This window comes from Sesamum indicum, linkage group LG15 (genome assembly GCF_000512975.1).
Source record: "Sesamum indicum cultivar Zhongzhi No. 13 linkage group LG15, S_indicum_v1.0, whole genome shotgun sequence".
NCBI lineage: Eukaryota > Viridiplantae > Streptophyta > Magnoliopsida > Lamiales > Pedaliaceae > Sesamum > Sesamum indicum.
Window position 1 is genome coordinate 5,558,943 of NC_026159.1, and position 15,385 is coordinate 5,574,327.

Consider the following 15,385-nt stretch of genomic DNA (forward strand, 5'->3'; position numbering starts at 1 on the left):
CCAGAGGCGATCTAATTGAAGGTTCTCCCCTGGACAGGGAAAAACACACTGAAAGCAGACATTCTAAACCAAGTGAAATATTAGGCGCATCTCATCAGACCAAAGGCAAAGACAACGCTGAAAGCAAAGATAGTTTCCACCGGGCTTTTAGTGCAGCATTACTTGGAACATCTTTCTGGAAGCCTCAGGTTCCAGTTAATACTTCTGCTAATCAGAGGCCACCTGAGACAAATCAAATCTCAACCCAAAATATGGAAATTGATTTACTGTCCAAGACTAGGGAGGAGAAAGGAATGGATACAGACACAAAAGCCGCTTCTAGCTCTCTGAGACCCATTCAGTTCCCTTCACCCCCTGCTTTAGCCGCAGGTGTTGTGCCTTGGCCATTTCGGCCCCCAGTGACGTCAACACTTTCTCCGCCAGGTCAGTTTATTCAACCACCAAAGGCAGCATCAACGGCGGTAGATAAAGGCCCCATGCAACAAAATCTAAATGAGAAGTTCAGTTAGTGTGCTTAGCAAATGGGAGCAGCTGAGTCCGTGATTTTGTATTGTAGGACTGCTGAAAACTAAGTAGTTGTGTGGTTTGCAGCATCTCATTTGAAGTAATCTCCAATTTTAGTGTAAATAGGATGTTGTGCTAAAAAAATCTTTTGGGGCATACATACAGTTTCATAATTCTGGATGTGATTGTTCAAGCACTGAAATCCTGCTCTATATAAAGTCTCAAACCTAAGAATTGCATGTATGGGAAGGATAATCCCAGGCGGGAATCTGGAGCGGCAACCATGTCTGAGGATATGTCTTCTACTCAGAATCATGGAAAATACAGAAAATAATAAGCCCGCAAGAACGACTTCGGACACGGTTAAACGGATATGACGAGAAAACTACGTTCAAATTAATTTTGAAATTCAAAGTTTTAAAACATTCTAAAAATAATTTGATAAAAAGTTGTAGTTCGAATTCAGTCCATTATCAAATCAATTGCACGGTAAGCAAACACTAAATTCATGCTATATTAGATGCTTGTTCTGTAGTTTATGTACAACTATCAATCATATACTTGGTTACTGCATTGCAATTTCTATCAGGGTTTAATTTTTTGATTCAAATCCCATTGTATATTCTATTTATTTACTATACACGCACTTTTTTTTAAACAGAATATAATGACGTAATTTTTTCATTTTTATACGTGACATATATTATATTTGATGTGAGCAAGAAGGGGTCGTTAAAGAAGTATTTGGACTTGGAATCTGCTTATGTTAAGAGAACATTACCCTCAACTGAAGAGGAAGGCTAACTTTTATAATCGTAGCTCCTAGCGAATGAGCAAGATCCTGGGGGACTCGGGTCCGCGATTGCCATGAATAAGCCTTCTCAAAATTTAAAATTGTTGGCAGAGATTTTAAGGAATCCTAGTTGTGAGAGAAATTTTTGAAAGGATAAACTCCCTAAAGGATATGGCTCGAGATTTCAGGAGGTTGTTTGGGAGTGAGTTTCATCTAATCCTTGTCACTGTTTATGTGCGCGCCCGCTCACTCTCGAAGCGAATTATCTCCTGCTACAGAAAAGGATGGCCAACTCAGTTGCCACGTCAGCATGGAGTGCTTTGTGCTGACAATCGTGGATTCTGGCCCATTCCCTAAAAGCCCATACGCAGGATCTGAACCATGGTGGGGCTATTCTTCTTGGACCCTGTGTGGCTTAGGGCCCCCGTACCATATCTCTGGGCGGCTTGGGCTTCCAAATGGGTCAGACCAACATTTGAGCTAAGCATATTATTCATATACTAATATTAAATTAAATGGAATATATAATATGATTTGATATAAAAATTCAATTCCATGCTCTATCTCGTTAGCCATATCATGCATGTTCAAAGAAGCATGGAATTGTATGGAAATCAGACAAACACTGAAAGGTTTAAATATATTTTTTATTCTGTAATTATGATTTTTTAATATTTTTGAACCTGTAATTTATTAGGTTCGCAATTTAGTTTGGTATGTTTCAAATTTTCGCAACTTGAGAATAAAATTAATCAGAATTTCAAAGTTGATGGAAATTGTGATGTCACAATTTTCGGCCAATTTTGTTCTAAAACACGAAAATTAAAAAAGTGAAGGAGTATTTTACAATCAAAACAAATTACAATACTAAAATACCAAATATCTATAATTACAGGACTAAAAATACAATTAAATTAAACCAGTTGGGGAATAGGAGCTAATTATAATTTTCTCAATCATAATACATGCACTTTGTTTTTTTATTTTATGTAAATCCTCTCTTCTTTGTCTACATTAAACCCAAAAAAAACAAAAAAAAAAGGGTAATTAAAATAGGGTGTAATTACCCCAATTGAAGGGCTGAGAAGAGATAAGAAGTCGAAACAAACTCTGTGCCTGAATTAGAGGTGTGTAAAGCATATAAGACTTATATAGAAAAGGGGGAAGGGAAAGTCCCTTCTTTGTAGGAGGGGAAAGGCAAAGGGCAAAAGGCAAAGAGCAAACGCATAGGCATACGCATGGGGTCCTCCTTTGTAATATCGCACAATACACAATGCTACAACATCTCTCTCACTCTCTCTCACCTTTGAGGAGGACCCTTCTTCAATCTTCTCCTTTCAGGTATTCCTCTCCCCTAATTCATCCCCCTTCCTGTTTTTGTTGCTCTTCATTTTTACGTGTGCATGAATCTTGTTCAGGTTTCCTCCTCCACCCTATCTCCTGCCGATTCTTCTCCCCCCCCGCCTGCCGATTCTCAGCCACCGCCGCCTGCAGATTCTCCCCCGCCCTCGTCTCCCCCGCCACCGGAGTCTACCCCTCCAGCCTCCCCGCCTCCCAGTCCACCCGCTGATTCTCCCCCTCCACCGGCCGAAACAGCGCCAGTCCAAGACTCTCCCTCACCCCCACCACCAGATTCCGCAACACCTGAACATTCCTCTCCAACTGATTCTGCGGCATCTTCAACCGCCTCGCCTCCGCCACCACCGGGAGCCATTCCCTCCCCCTCGGCTCCTGGCTCTCCAAATGCTCATGTCTTTTCTCCGCCCCCATCCGCGGCCGTTGGTTTTCCTGTCCCACCAGGTGAGGCCGGGAAACCCAGGTCCCCTGATCTTGTGTCGCCTTTTTCTCCAGTTACGGTGTCAGGTAACAAGTCGTCGGGTTCCTCGTCGCCGGTCAATAATGCTTCACCGCGGTCATCGAATTCAAGTGCGAATATATCTATCGTTGCTGGGATTATTGGTGGAGGAGTATTGATTTTTGCTCTTCTCATTATTTGCTTATTATGTACGAAGAAGAAGAAGAAGAAGAAAGAACAGTATTACAACCATGGACTCCCACATAAAGGTATGCAAACCAATACCTTAAATTAATTTCTAACTATGTAGTTTCATGTTTTTTTGAAATAATCATACTATATATGATACTATCCACATTTATTACATGATTCTTGATACTAAATTACATTTTTAGTCACGGAGAACAGGAGGGTTAATAGATTATTCGCCTTACGATATTTTTAAATTAGTTTTAAAATTGAAAACTCGACATATTTGTTCCTTTATTTTATAAATTTTTTTAAATGGTTTCAAAATTGAGAAAGTTGGACATATTTCGTCCTCAATTTCATGCAATTTTGTGGGACTAAATATGACGAATTTTTTTAATTTTAAAACCATTTTAAAGATCCTATAAAGCTAGATATATATATACATATTACGAGATTAAAAGTATAATTTCGCTTGATTCTTGACAAAAGTAGAGATATTAAACTATGTGTAGTCTTCAAGGGTAATTTTGGAAAGGAAAAGGTTACAATTTTGGTCCCTTAAGTTAAGTATATAAAGGGTAATTTTAGTTTAGTATGATTTTATTTTAATAATTTTGTCCTGTAAGTTTAAAATTTTCGCATGTTAAGGACAAAAATAGCTGAAAAATTGTAATATGTATATAACGGGCTTAATTTGATGCACGTTTCAGACCATTTTGTTCTCAATACTCGAAATTAATAAATTTGTACAAGACTAAAATTAATAAATTTCTCTTTTAGCAAGCAAAGAAAGTTTGCAATTAATTAAGTTTCTATATATATATTGACATTAATATTGGAACTACTATGAATTTTCAGGCGGTAACCAATACCAACAAAACCAGCCGATGGACCACGTCGTTAAGGTCGGGCAGTCACCTGCCCTTATGGCGGGGTCAACCCCCGGTGGTGGCTGGGGCGCACCACTTCCACCACATATGGCCCATAACAACAACGAATTCAGCCCCAATCATATGCATATGCAAACTCCATCGCCAATGGGTGGTTATGGGGCCAAGAGCGAGTTCACCTTCGAGGAGCTTGCAGCTGCCACGAGCGGATTTTCTCAACATAATTTGTTGGGACAGGGCGGGTTCGGGTTAGTCCATAAAGGTATTTTAGCTAGTGGAAAAGAGGTGGCGATTAAGAGCCTCAAGACCGGTAGTGGGCAGGGAGAGCGAGAGTTCCAGGCGGAGGTTGAAATCATCAGCCGTGTGCATCATCGACACCTTGTATCCCTCGTCGGGTACTGCATTGCCGGCACGCAGAGAATGCTTGTCTATGAGTTTGTTCCCAATCAGACGTTGGAATTCCACCTTCATGGTAAGTTTGCATAGTTATAGAACGTAAGTTGAGGTCTCAATAACTGTGTTTGCAATAGTTTTCATTTAAAAAATTATTACTCAAAGCAGATTTTGTCTAATCAAATTAATCACATCAATAAGTATGATATACTTGTCATGTGATTGATTACTTTTTTCGTACATAAATCACAAGACAAATGTATTACACTTGTCACTTGTCATATAATTGGTTTAAATCTGGCTAAATTCGATTCAATTTAGAATTCTTTTTCTTCTATTTTACAGTGAAAATAAGTTGTAAATTTAGTTGTACTGGAAATTAAAAGTGTCAGAAAATAAAAATAAAAAATACAAAAAACTAGATATATATAATTTTACTTGTAAACTACAAAGGTGGAATAAGTTTTTAACTTTGAGCGTATCCAACTTAAAATAAATAGTTAAAAATAATAATTTAAGGGAAAAAAAAAAAGACTCTTTCAGTTTAGCCTCGACAAAAAGCTGATAAGCACAATTAACTATTGCAAACATCCGTTAATTATTCCTAAATTATATTCTCGATCTTTATGAAATAACACAATATATACATATATAGATATATACTTATTAGTCTTGTATCTTGTATATATCATTAATCTTACAACATTCTTACTACAAAAATGTCCGTGGTTGCAGGAAAAGGGCGGCCGGTAATGGACTGGGGATCTAGGCTTCGTATTGCCTTGGGATCAGCCAAGGGACTGGCTTACTTACATGAAGATTGTAAGAATTACAGTTCAATTAAATTCTCCTTTCACAGTATATCATATGCTTATGTATTTCTACTATGTGATTACAGGCCACCCTCGGATTATCCATCGTGATATCAAAGCAGCAAACATTCTCCTCGACTTCAACTTTGAAGCCATGGTAATGTATTTACTACCAAAGCCCAGAAAAAAAAAAAAAAAAAAAGGATTATCATTAGTCGTTTAGTTATGTAATTAATGTAATAACAACGTGATTTTCTTGCGTTATCCAGGTGGCTGATTTTGGATTGGCTAAACTCACTACTGATAATTACACTCACGTCTCTACACGTATCATGGGAACTTTTGGGTACGTAAGACATATTTGGAAGACGGTCATGCTGCAAGCTTTTTGTTGTTTCTTGAGTTGAACTGAGTAATCTTCTTGGTTAAGTATTAGATAGAGACAGGCTCAAGCTGATCATATCATGACAAACGCATTGCATTTATTATTTGGTCTGTATATAGTTTAGAGAAAGCGATAAATAAAAATATACTATTTTATGAGCATTTTGCGTATAACAGGTCAGAATCCATCTTACTATTTTCATGATGTAGTTCGTCTACAATTTAAGGAAAGTAACAAACTAAAAGATTTTTTCTGGTGGACAATTTGCTCATAAGAGAATGTTCGGTCCAGTCTACAGTTTAAGGAAATGTGACAAATCAGAAGATGTTTTCTTGACGTACGTTTGCTCATAGTAGTATACAATCTGTCTGAATAACAGGTATCTTGCTCCCGAGTACGCGGCCAGCGGGAAGCTAACGGAAAAATCTGATGTTTTCTCGTTCGGAGTCATGCTCCTAGAACTTATCACTGGTCGCCGGCCGGTGGATCCTACAAACAGAACCATGGAAGATAGCTTAGTGGATTGGGTTTGTCTTAGTTCGTACATTCTGAAAATTTCTCACTTATATTTAGCAGAAATGAGTTAAAAATTGATGTTATAATCCACTATTTGTGGCATGTTTGGCATAACTGTCTTCCTTCATTTTGTAATGAACGCAGGCAAGGCCAGTCATAACTAAAGCAATGGAAGATGGGAATTACAGTAAACTGGTTGATCCACGCCTTGAGGATAATTATGTTCCCCAAGAGATGGCTCGAATGGTTGCTTGTGCTTCTGCAAGCATTCGCCATTCGGCAAGAAGACGTCCGCGCATGAGTCAGGTACGTGTATTTCCTTGTCGTAATATGATGAATCACTATATTTACATCCCCGTTCACCGAACATTAAATTATCAAAATCAATGCTAGAATTTGAAGAATAACAATAACTATCATGTCCTTATATTGACTCTCATATCTGTAACATTTCATTCCATGACACTGGTAGAGGAAAAAATATTAGGACATCAGCGGATTGGGTCTATTAGACCTATTGTATTTCGAAACTTCAACCAGTCCGTCAGGGACAAGGATGGGGATTTAGGTGGTGTTAGAAAAATATTTTTCAACTTCTGACTTTGAAAATGGTATATATGAACTAAAATTATTATAATATAGATAAAGTTATCCAAACTAAAATTGAATTTATTTAAAGAAAAAGTCAAATCAGTTTGAAGCAACTAAAAGCACTCCCAATGTGTTTCTAAATTTTGGCTCAAAAGTATTTTTTTTAACAATTTGAAAAGTAAAAGTTAGCATTCCAAATAGCGTAAAACTATTTTTTTGAAACAAAAAGTAAAAAACTAAAATAAACTTTGAGTGCTTGGGAAATATGTTACAATGTTAAACACTTATATTAGATTTACTAATTTGCCCTTGAATAAAATTGTATTTATGTTTCTTCTTTCATTTTCCTCCCCACTTTGCCAGCCATTGGTCCTGTTTCCTACTAATTCCGGATTCACCTCCCACCTCACAGATCGAACCACCATTTGCCACCTCATCATCGCTCAAGCCTGACTATACAATTAGTGACACATATATAATTACAAACCAATAATTAAAAAATACTACGAAAACTATATTTCTACTATTACTAAGTCTTCTCCATCACCGATTAGCAAAATTCATACTAATTTTGAAATTGTTGATTAATATTTTTTTACTAATATTATTTCTTATTATAGTGAATCGTACAAATTTATGTTATTAATCCGTCTTACCCATAAGAAACGATGTTTCCTCCCCACCGTTGTACGAAAAGTTTACATTATTTTTTATACCAGATTGTACGTGCACTGGAAGGAGATTCGTCATTAGAGGACCTCAACGAAGGTGGCAAGGCAGGGCAAAACGCGCTCGCTAGCTCTACCTCTAACGTCACTAAGTCGAACATAACCCATGAAATTTACGACACTGGTGCGTATAATGCAGACATGATGAGGTTTAGGCAGATGATCATGCCGAGCCAAGAATACAACAGCAGTGAATATGGAGCGACAAGCGAGTACGGGCTCAATCCATCCTCGTCCAGCGGCGAAACAACCCCTAATAAAAAGCTGTAGAGCTGAGCATGACCAAAATGATGTTGCAAACGTCCAACAATTTTCATTTGGCATGCTTCTTGCTGGCATGCTACTTAAAATTGCAAACCATGGAGAGCTTTTAGGTACAAATATTTCTTTCTATATTTTTCTTTTTTGGTTTTGTTCTATCCATGGCCACGAATTTGTTTACCTGAATTTGAATTTTTGGCTCATTTTACATGCTTGTATTTCAAGTTTGTTGATGTATATAATGGGTAAAATTACAACCATCCTTCCTTAAATTTGGCATAATTACAAATATCCTCTCATTGTTTGAAAAATTACAAATGTCCTTATGATTTTAACATCCGTATTTAATTTCGTTAGGTTTTCATCCTATTTTTATGGTGAATTGACCAAAATGCCCTTTTGGATTATAAACTATAATTTTATAATTTTCTAAAATATTTTTATGAACTAATATTCCTTTTTTTTTTTTTACATTTTTTCAAATATTAATTATACTAAATCTCAAAAAAGTATAGTATTAATTTGCCTTGTATATAATTCATATTGGTTATTTCAATTATTGTCTTACAAAGTTCATTCTTTCAAATCATTACATTTCAGATTATTTTCTATTGAAATAATTAGTCCACCCTAGACTCAATTGACATTCAAATTTGTGCAGGACTTCAAATGTCAGAAAACGAGCCGATTGGGTGTACACATCTGGCATTCATGCTAGTCGCACTGATCGGCCGTTGATCGAGCAGACATGTCATTTCTTATTTATAATAAAAAAAAATATGATCCTAATGCATGTACGGAATTGATCGAATTGAATTTTCTATTGTGATTCTTGTTGTATCTTTTATTTTAGTTTATATATACACATAATGTATATAAAAATTCCGTCAACAATTTTATCTAAATAAATATATACATATAAAACAAAATAGAACACGCAATATCAAATTTAATCTAAGAATCATGACAAGTCGGACAAACTTGAATTCACCTTTTCGAATTTTAATTTCAATGTGAAAAAGATAATTTTTCATCTTACAATCATTTCCTAACCTCATTTTTTTTATTTTTTATAATTCAATCATTTTCTAACTTCAATATCTTCATCTTATTGGAATTAGTAAACGGCTATGGAGGTCAAATGTATTATTGTTCAAATTTATTTAAATTATTATCGAGCTCCAAGATTTGTGTTTGAATTTGAAGTGTAATTAAATCGAGTTCGAATAAGTTTTAGTGAAATTGAGTGCAAACAGAATTTGAGTAATTTGATGTTTTCAGATATATTTTATTATTATTTATGTTAATTGAAACGAGCTCAAGCTGAATTCAAAATTTTATCAAACAAAAAATTAAGTTCAAATTTGATTTGTTAAATTAACGAATTGAGCTCAAACAAACTTCTACCAACCAATCTCAAATTGAATATCGAGTAGTTTAATTTTTTTTTAGTCCTATCTATGTCTCCTAAAAATTAGTATTTAGGCTATATTACTACCAGATATTCATAAAAAATGACTAAATTAAATATAATACACCCCTCTAAAAAAGGCAAAATTCATCGTGCATATATAACATATAGTACTGGTTAAAACTTAATGCAAGTTCACGTATGATAAGAAAATCAATCACTGTATAAATAACATTAACCATCCATCAAAACCAACCAACAATGGCTTCACATCTTATTCGAGTGAGAACAATATACTTTTAGAGGTCCAAAATTTAGAATTTGCAGCTGATGTTGTCGGAAATTCTATTGAAAATGAAACTAAATATGATACGATGCATTTGCAATCAATTACACTAAAAGGAAACACTCATAGCGACAACAGTATAGAAACGCAACATTAGAGCTTTTGGATGCAATAAGAAAAATTAAAGATGAATACTATTAGATTTAAATTTTAAGAAAAAGCAAACAATAATAGAATCATATTTTATTAAGTTGTTCTAATTATATTTATAATTTTATATAATTATTTGTTAATCTAGATCTTGGGCCCACAAAAAGAAAGAATATTATTTTAAAGAAATTATTAATTTACAAAGGTTCTATGTATACATATTTATATATAATGAGACAAATTGGATAATTTTTCTTTGCCCAATAATAAAACTCTCAAATTTGGCTTAATGAATTTAGATAAATGATTTAAAATGACTCAAATTGAAATATATTAATATTTGATAAAATATAATTCAGAATTAGAATTAAAGAATCTGAAATTATTTAAATTTGAAACTATCCAAATAAACTCAAATGATTTGTTATTATAAAATGCAATAATTTTGAATTAGTTTCCTTATCACTTGTTCTAATTCAATAAATATATCAAAATAATTAAAAATACATAATTTTATACAAAGAAATTAAAGAAGTATTTTCAATTATATATTTTGAAAATTTAAGAGTACGTTAGTTATTATTATCATTGTTATTATTTTAAATTTATCATTGAAACTTTCAGAGTTAGGTTAAATTATATAAATGCCGTTATTTTTTATAAAATTATAGTCGCATTTTAAAGGGTATTATTGTAATATTTTTTATGAGTCGTTTGTAAAAAAATTTATTTTTAAATAGAGGATATAATTATAATTATAATATCAAAGATGCAAATATAATTGTATAAAAAGTTGAGCGGGGTGATAATGTAATTTAGCCTTAATTTAAAGAGAATAGAAATTAATGTGGAAAAAGGGCACATAGTGATTCAGGTATATATATCCAGGGCGGAAACCCTTTCTCCGTAGCGCTCGAAGTCACCAACTCCGCTGCCGCTTTAGCAATCGAAATCAGAATTTCTTTGAAGAAACTCCTATCGTATGCCCTACGGCGAGTGAATTCCACTGCTCGATTCCTGTTCCGAAACCCTAGGGTATCTACTGGAACTTTCAGAGAAAGATGGGGGACTTCGGCGATCCCATGATGCGCAACCAAAACGCTGCCGTTCAGGCCCGTACGAAGGCTCAGAACCGTGCCAATGTCATGCAACTGAAATTGGTAATCTCTCGTGTCTGAATCTCGTTCTTTCTTCTTGAATCGCGATTATTAGGGTTTTTTTTTTTGTTTGATTTGTTTTGAGCTAAATTTTAGTGGTAGATCTCACCTGAGTTTCGCTGAATAATGTTTTTACTTTTGCGGGTTCTGTATTAAGGCAATTGTTTATTGTATTGCTTCTCATATATGTCGGTTATATTATTTTCACGGTTTTGTAATTTTATTTGAGGAAAGAAGTTACGGGATTTAGCTTGAGAAGATTAATTTCGTGCAGCACACTGCTCCAGATGGTTTTAGTTTTTGTTATGAATTCAGGATGTGTATAGTGCGTAAAATTAAAAGTGAAAGAGCAAAAGACAGCATTTCACTGGGTCAATTCTTCCAAATTTACGTTACCCTCCCTTGGAATAAGTGGGCAATCTGATCTATGTTTTACTTGAGAGCTGTGCAACCCAAATATTCCTTGTTCAGCTAATGCATCTTTTGACTAATTCTGCAGATTGGTCAGAGTCATCCAACTGGTTTAACCGCAAACCTTCTGAAATTGTTTGAGCCCCGCCCACCTTTGGAGTATAAACCACCTCCAGAGAAGAGGAAATGCCCGCCATATACAGGTCTTTGGTTGCTACAACTAAGCTAAAGTTTCTCAAATGAGGTGAAAAATTGGTTATGCTAACAGCACGTTTCTGTGGTTTTATTCGCAGGTATGGCACAATTTGTCAGTAATTTTGCTGAGCCTGGTGATCCTGAATATGCTCCTCCTGTGCAGAAGGGTGAGACGCCGGTAAGTCATCTATCTGTGCCAAATGCATTCTTGTTTTAAAGAAATTTATTAGTCTCTCCGAGCTTTATCTTGATTTGATGAGGTGAAAAATTGGACAAATGCATGCATTTTTGTGCTGAATGGGCCTATATGACTATCCTTTTATTAATAGAAGGGAGGTTACACTTACATCACCAGACAGCATGTTCCTTTGAACACCTGGATCTTTATCTTAAGTATGTTCTGCTGTGTTCTTCATGTGTTTTTGGGGATGATTTGCAACAGTAAAGACTTTTGGAGATTATTAACTGAGCCATATATTATATATTATAGTATAACAATGTTTTCGGGATAGAATCATGTTCTGGGTGCTGTTCCCATAAAAAAGGTTGTATTAGCACTTTTTGGTGTAATAATTTTGCAGTGTTTATTTTTTTGGTTAGAACTATTGTGTGGAGAAGTTCAAACAGCAAATGATTGCTGTTGCAGAAACCTTTTCTTCTATTTCTTTGAACCCCCTGGGTTTTCTGAGATTCAAGAGATGAGAGTTTGGATCCTACCATCATTCTCTTTTACCTCAGAGAAACTACAAGTATGCATGTTTTTGTCATTTTACTGTGACTGGTTTATATAGTGTTCCCTATGCAAAAATTTTCTCCTCAACTTTCTTCAACACTTTTGTATGGGCATGTGATACATGTATCTTTTGTACCGTCTGTGTATGTAGGCTGAAAGAAGAGCTAGGATTCACCAAATACGGCTAGAGGAGGGAGCCAAAAAGGCAGCAGAGGAGCTTGAGAAATGTGACTAAAGCTTTCTTTGTGTTTAATATCTTATGACACGTGTTGATCACACTCCATTGGTGCCCACTGAATGGAAACTATTGCGTTTTTCCCCCAAGCATGCTTCTACCTACACCGAGCAAACATGAAAATTTTATGTCTGGAGAATTTTTCTCTTTGTTTTTATTTACTTGGCTCATTTCATCATGTGGTTGGCTTTGCAGATGATCCAAATAACGACCCGAATATTTCTGGAGATCCATACAAAACGTTGTTTGTGGCTAGGCTTGTGAGTAATTGCTTTTATTGCCATCAGCTCTCTAGCTGTTTTATGGTACTTGGCTTATGTACTTATTTGATTTTTCTCCTTTTCAGAATTATGAGACAACTGAGAGCAGAATCAAAAGGGAGTTTGAGGCTTATGGCCCTATCAAGCGGGTAGGTAATACAGAACACCCAAGTGTGCAGCTTGGGTTATTGGTTTTTGGGTTCGGTAAGAAGTTTTTGCAGATTTTGTGGTAGTAGCATTCTGTCCTTTAGTCCTTGAGGAAAATCCATTGCAAAAGTTATTAAGCTTCAAACTGAAAGAGATTCTCCTCAGCTATTCACTCCGCAGGCCCCCAAAATAAAATGTTATAACTATAAAGAAAAGTGATACCAATAACAAAGTCGAAAGATAAAGTTTAGTTGATCTGGTTACCTTGGTGATTAATCTGTTTAAAGATTCTCTTACATATTGGTAAATGTGGCATTTTGCTAGTATAATCACCGTCTCTCTGATTTCCCGGAAGATTATAGTTGTAACCTTTCTAGCTAACTTACATAGTTTCCATCTTGCCATATCATCTTGATTATTTATGTCCGGTGGCCTCTCTTTGCCCAATATGTTGAGGTACATCAAATTATAATGCATCTTTGCGGCTCATTTTGACAAGTTTAGGATAACCCTCATTTCTTCACTTGAAATGTTGATGGATGATATCATCCAGATCGGACTCCAGGTATAATTTGGTCCAAACTAATAAAATTATAGGTTGGTTTGCTAATCCTTCTGTGCCCTTCTGCGCTCTTTGGGTTTGGAATTTTCTTCGGACTAGGATGGTGTCCTAGTTTGTGGGCACCTCTCCACTCCTAAAGTTCAATGTGTAAGTATTGACCCTTTTGAGAGGGAAATCTTCCTGTGCTCGCTTTTATTTCCATATATTTCCCTGAAGAATTATTCAAAGTCAAAAGATGGCTCATCATGCAAGCAAAGGTGAAAACATTAATTTGTGAAGAGCAATGATGATTTGTGCCTTTTGGCTATTATTTGAAGCAACCTGGAGGGCAATTTTTTACTGCACTGGGTAAAATCATTGGGAGTATTAGCATCTCTCTCTCTCCCTTCTTTTACTTTCTAGTACACAATGCCTTCCTGCTACTAAAATCTTATTTTTGGATTTAAAGGCTGTCAAAAATGCTTCAGCGATTCTGAAGATATCCCGGTATTGAATATTATTTATAGTCATTTTATTATTTTTTTTAAAAAAAAATCCCTGGTAAGGGGAGGTTAGTGTACGAGTCAACTGGTAAATTGGCCGCCGTTTTTTGGCAACTCTAGCAGTGATGGTGATGCGTCTCGCCTGGAAGCCCTATGATTGAAAGGTGAGCACGGCTAATTAGGCATAGTGCCTGTCTGCCGTGCCCTAGGCTTTTATTATGAAGTAAAAAATAGTACGTGATGAAGTCATGTCTAGAAAAATGCTTTTTGTTGTACTGATGATTCCAGTTCTGTAATTATAGCCTGCTAACCATATCCTTGTGAGTTTCAGGTTCGCTTGATTACTGATAAAGAGACAAATAAGCCTAGAGGATATGCCTTTATTGAATACGTGCATACAAGAGATATGAAAGGTTTACTCACTTCCACTGCTCTTCTCCTTGTCGTTTCCTACTTCATACTAAGCTATAACTGGTGTGCATATGTCATGCAGCCGCATATAAACAAGCAGATGGGAAAAAGATCGATAACAGGAGGGTTCTTGTGGATGTTGAACGTGGTAGAACTGTTCCAAACTGGCGTCCTCGCAGGCTTGGTGGCGGACTTGGAACAACTCGGGTTGGTGGTGAAGAAGCTAACCAGAGACCTCCGGGGAGGTAAATCTAGTGATTCTCTAATTTTTAACACACATTACTCGCATGAAATAAGTCCGTAGAAGTTAATAAATATTTTTTGAACTTTTCAATCATCTGACGAAATCTTGAAAATTCTGAAGTGGGCTGTATCTAGTGATGCTAACCATGAGTCCGCTGTTTCGAGTGTATGTGGTCACTGTAGCCTTATTAATGTCTTAAGTCGGGCCCTTTGTTTTTGTGGATTTGAAGGTCAACTTGAGTGGAATTCTCACTGTGCATCAATTTGTCTTCATGTAATCGTATTTTGTCTAGATTAAAATTGCCCTACAACTTCTGGTGGTTGATTATGCTACTGAGATTGAAATCTTCCTTCATTTTATACATATTGTTGTGATTTGTTGCTGCTGTGCATTGACACACTGAAATGTAACATAAGATTCTTTTCCTTGTCATGTTATAGAGAGCAAGTGCAGCCTGGAGGAATATCTCGATCAGAGGAGCCAAGGGTGGAAAGAGACAGGTATTTGCTTGCGGCAATAATTCTACTCAGCTATGTGAATTATTGATCGTGTTTCAGCTACTCAAATTGACTCTTACAAATTACCTTAAAACATATATGAACTTTCTATTGTTGGTGGAGGTTCTCTGTCTTCCGTTCTTCTGGGAATTGCAGATAAACTTAAAATCTGCTGTACAAAGTGCGATATATGTTTTGGGATATCAGTCATTGCCATTCTTATCATTTGCGTAAAACTAGAAAGGTTTAGCTTAACATGTCCTCTTTTAAGTTTATTGACTTCCAACAATGGTGACTAACCCAAAAGTTTCAGGGACAGGGAGAAATCCCGTGAAAGGGGAAGA

At 35.7% G+C, this 15,385-nt stretch overlaps 3 protein-coding genes across 3 annotated transcripts in view; all 3 read left to right on the forward strand.

The window, feature by feature from the left end:
- Positions 1–509, forward strand: part of LOC105178356 (plant-specific TFIIB-related protein 1) — a 4,143-nt gene extending 3,634 nt beyond the window's left edge. The window contains exon 4 of the mRNA XM_011101822.2: positions 38–509. Within this exon, the coding sequence (XP_011100124.1) occupies positions 38–509 (472 nt within the window). The remainder of the gene's footprint in view (positions 1–37) is intronic.
- Positions 2,759–8,681, forward strand: LOC105178357 (proline-rich receptor-like protein kinase PERK5). The gene is made up of 9 exons (XM_011101823.2): positions 2,759–3,361; positions 4,143–4,646; positions 5,303–5,389; positions 5,466–5,536; positions 5,649–5,725; positions 6,144–6,291; positions 6,425–6,586; positions 7,591–7,973; positions 8,522–8,681. The coding sequence occupies exons 2-8, from the start codon at positions 4,172–4,174 to the stop codon at positions 7,867–7,869; spliced, it is 1,299 nt and encodes a 432-aa protein (XP_011100125.2). The 5' UTR covers positions 2,759–3,361; positions 4,143–4,171; the 3' UTR covers positions 7,870–7,973; positions 8,522–8,681.
- The window catches only part of LOC105177978 (U1 small nuclear ribonucleoprotein 70 kDa), a gene marked incomplete in the record, with an annotated part of 5,799 nt that continues 996 nt past the window's right edge, over positions 10,583–15,385 (forward strand). Inside the window, 10 exon segments of the mRNA XM_011101298.2 lie at positions 10,583–10,867; positions 11,364–11,478; positions 11,569–11,648; positions 12,355–12,430; positions 12,634–12,698; positions 12,785–12,847; positions 14,221–14,302; positions 14,383–14,545; positions 14,985–15,044; positions 15,355–15,385. Of these exon segments, the coding sequence (XP_011099600.1) occupies positions 10,769–10,867; positions 11,364–11,478; positions 11,569–11,648; positions 12,355–12,430; positions 12,634–12,698; positions 12,785–12,847; positions 14,221–14,302; positions 14,383–14,545; positions 14,985–15,044; positions 15,355–15,385 (834 nt within the window).

Excerpts from the sequence above, each read along its gene's own strand:
- LOC105178357 (XM_011101823.2), top strand. The coding sequence starts at position 4,172 with ATGGACCACGTCGTTAAGGTCGGGCAGTCACCTGCCCTTATGGCGGGG. Across the intron at positions 5,726-6,143 it reads CGTATCATGGGAACTTTTGG|GTATCTTGCTCCCGAGTACG; the intron begins GTACGTAAGACA and ends TCTGAATAACAG. Across the intron at positions 6,587-7,590 it reads GACGTCCGCGCATGAGTCAG|ATTGTACGTGCACTGGAAGG; the intron begins GTACGTGTATTT and ends TTTTTATACCAG.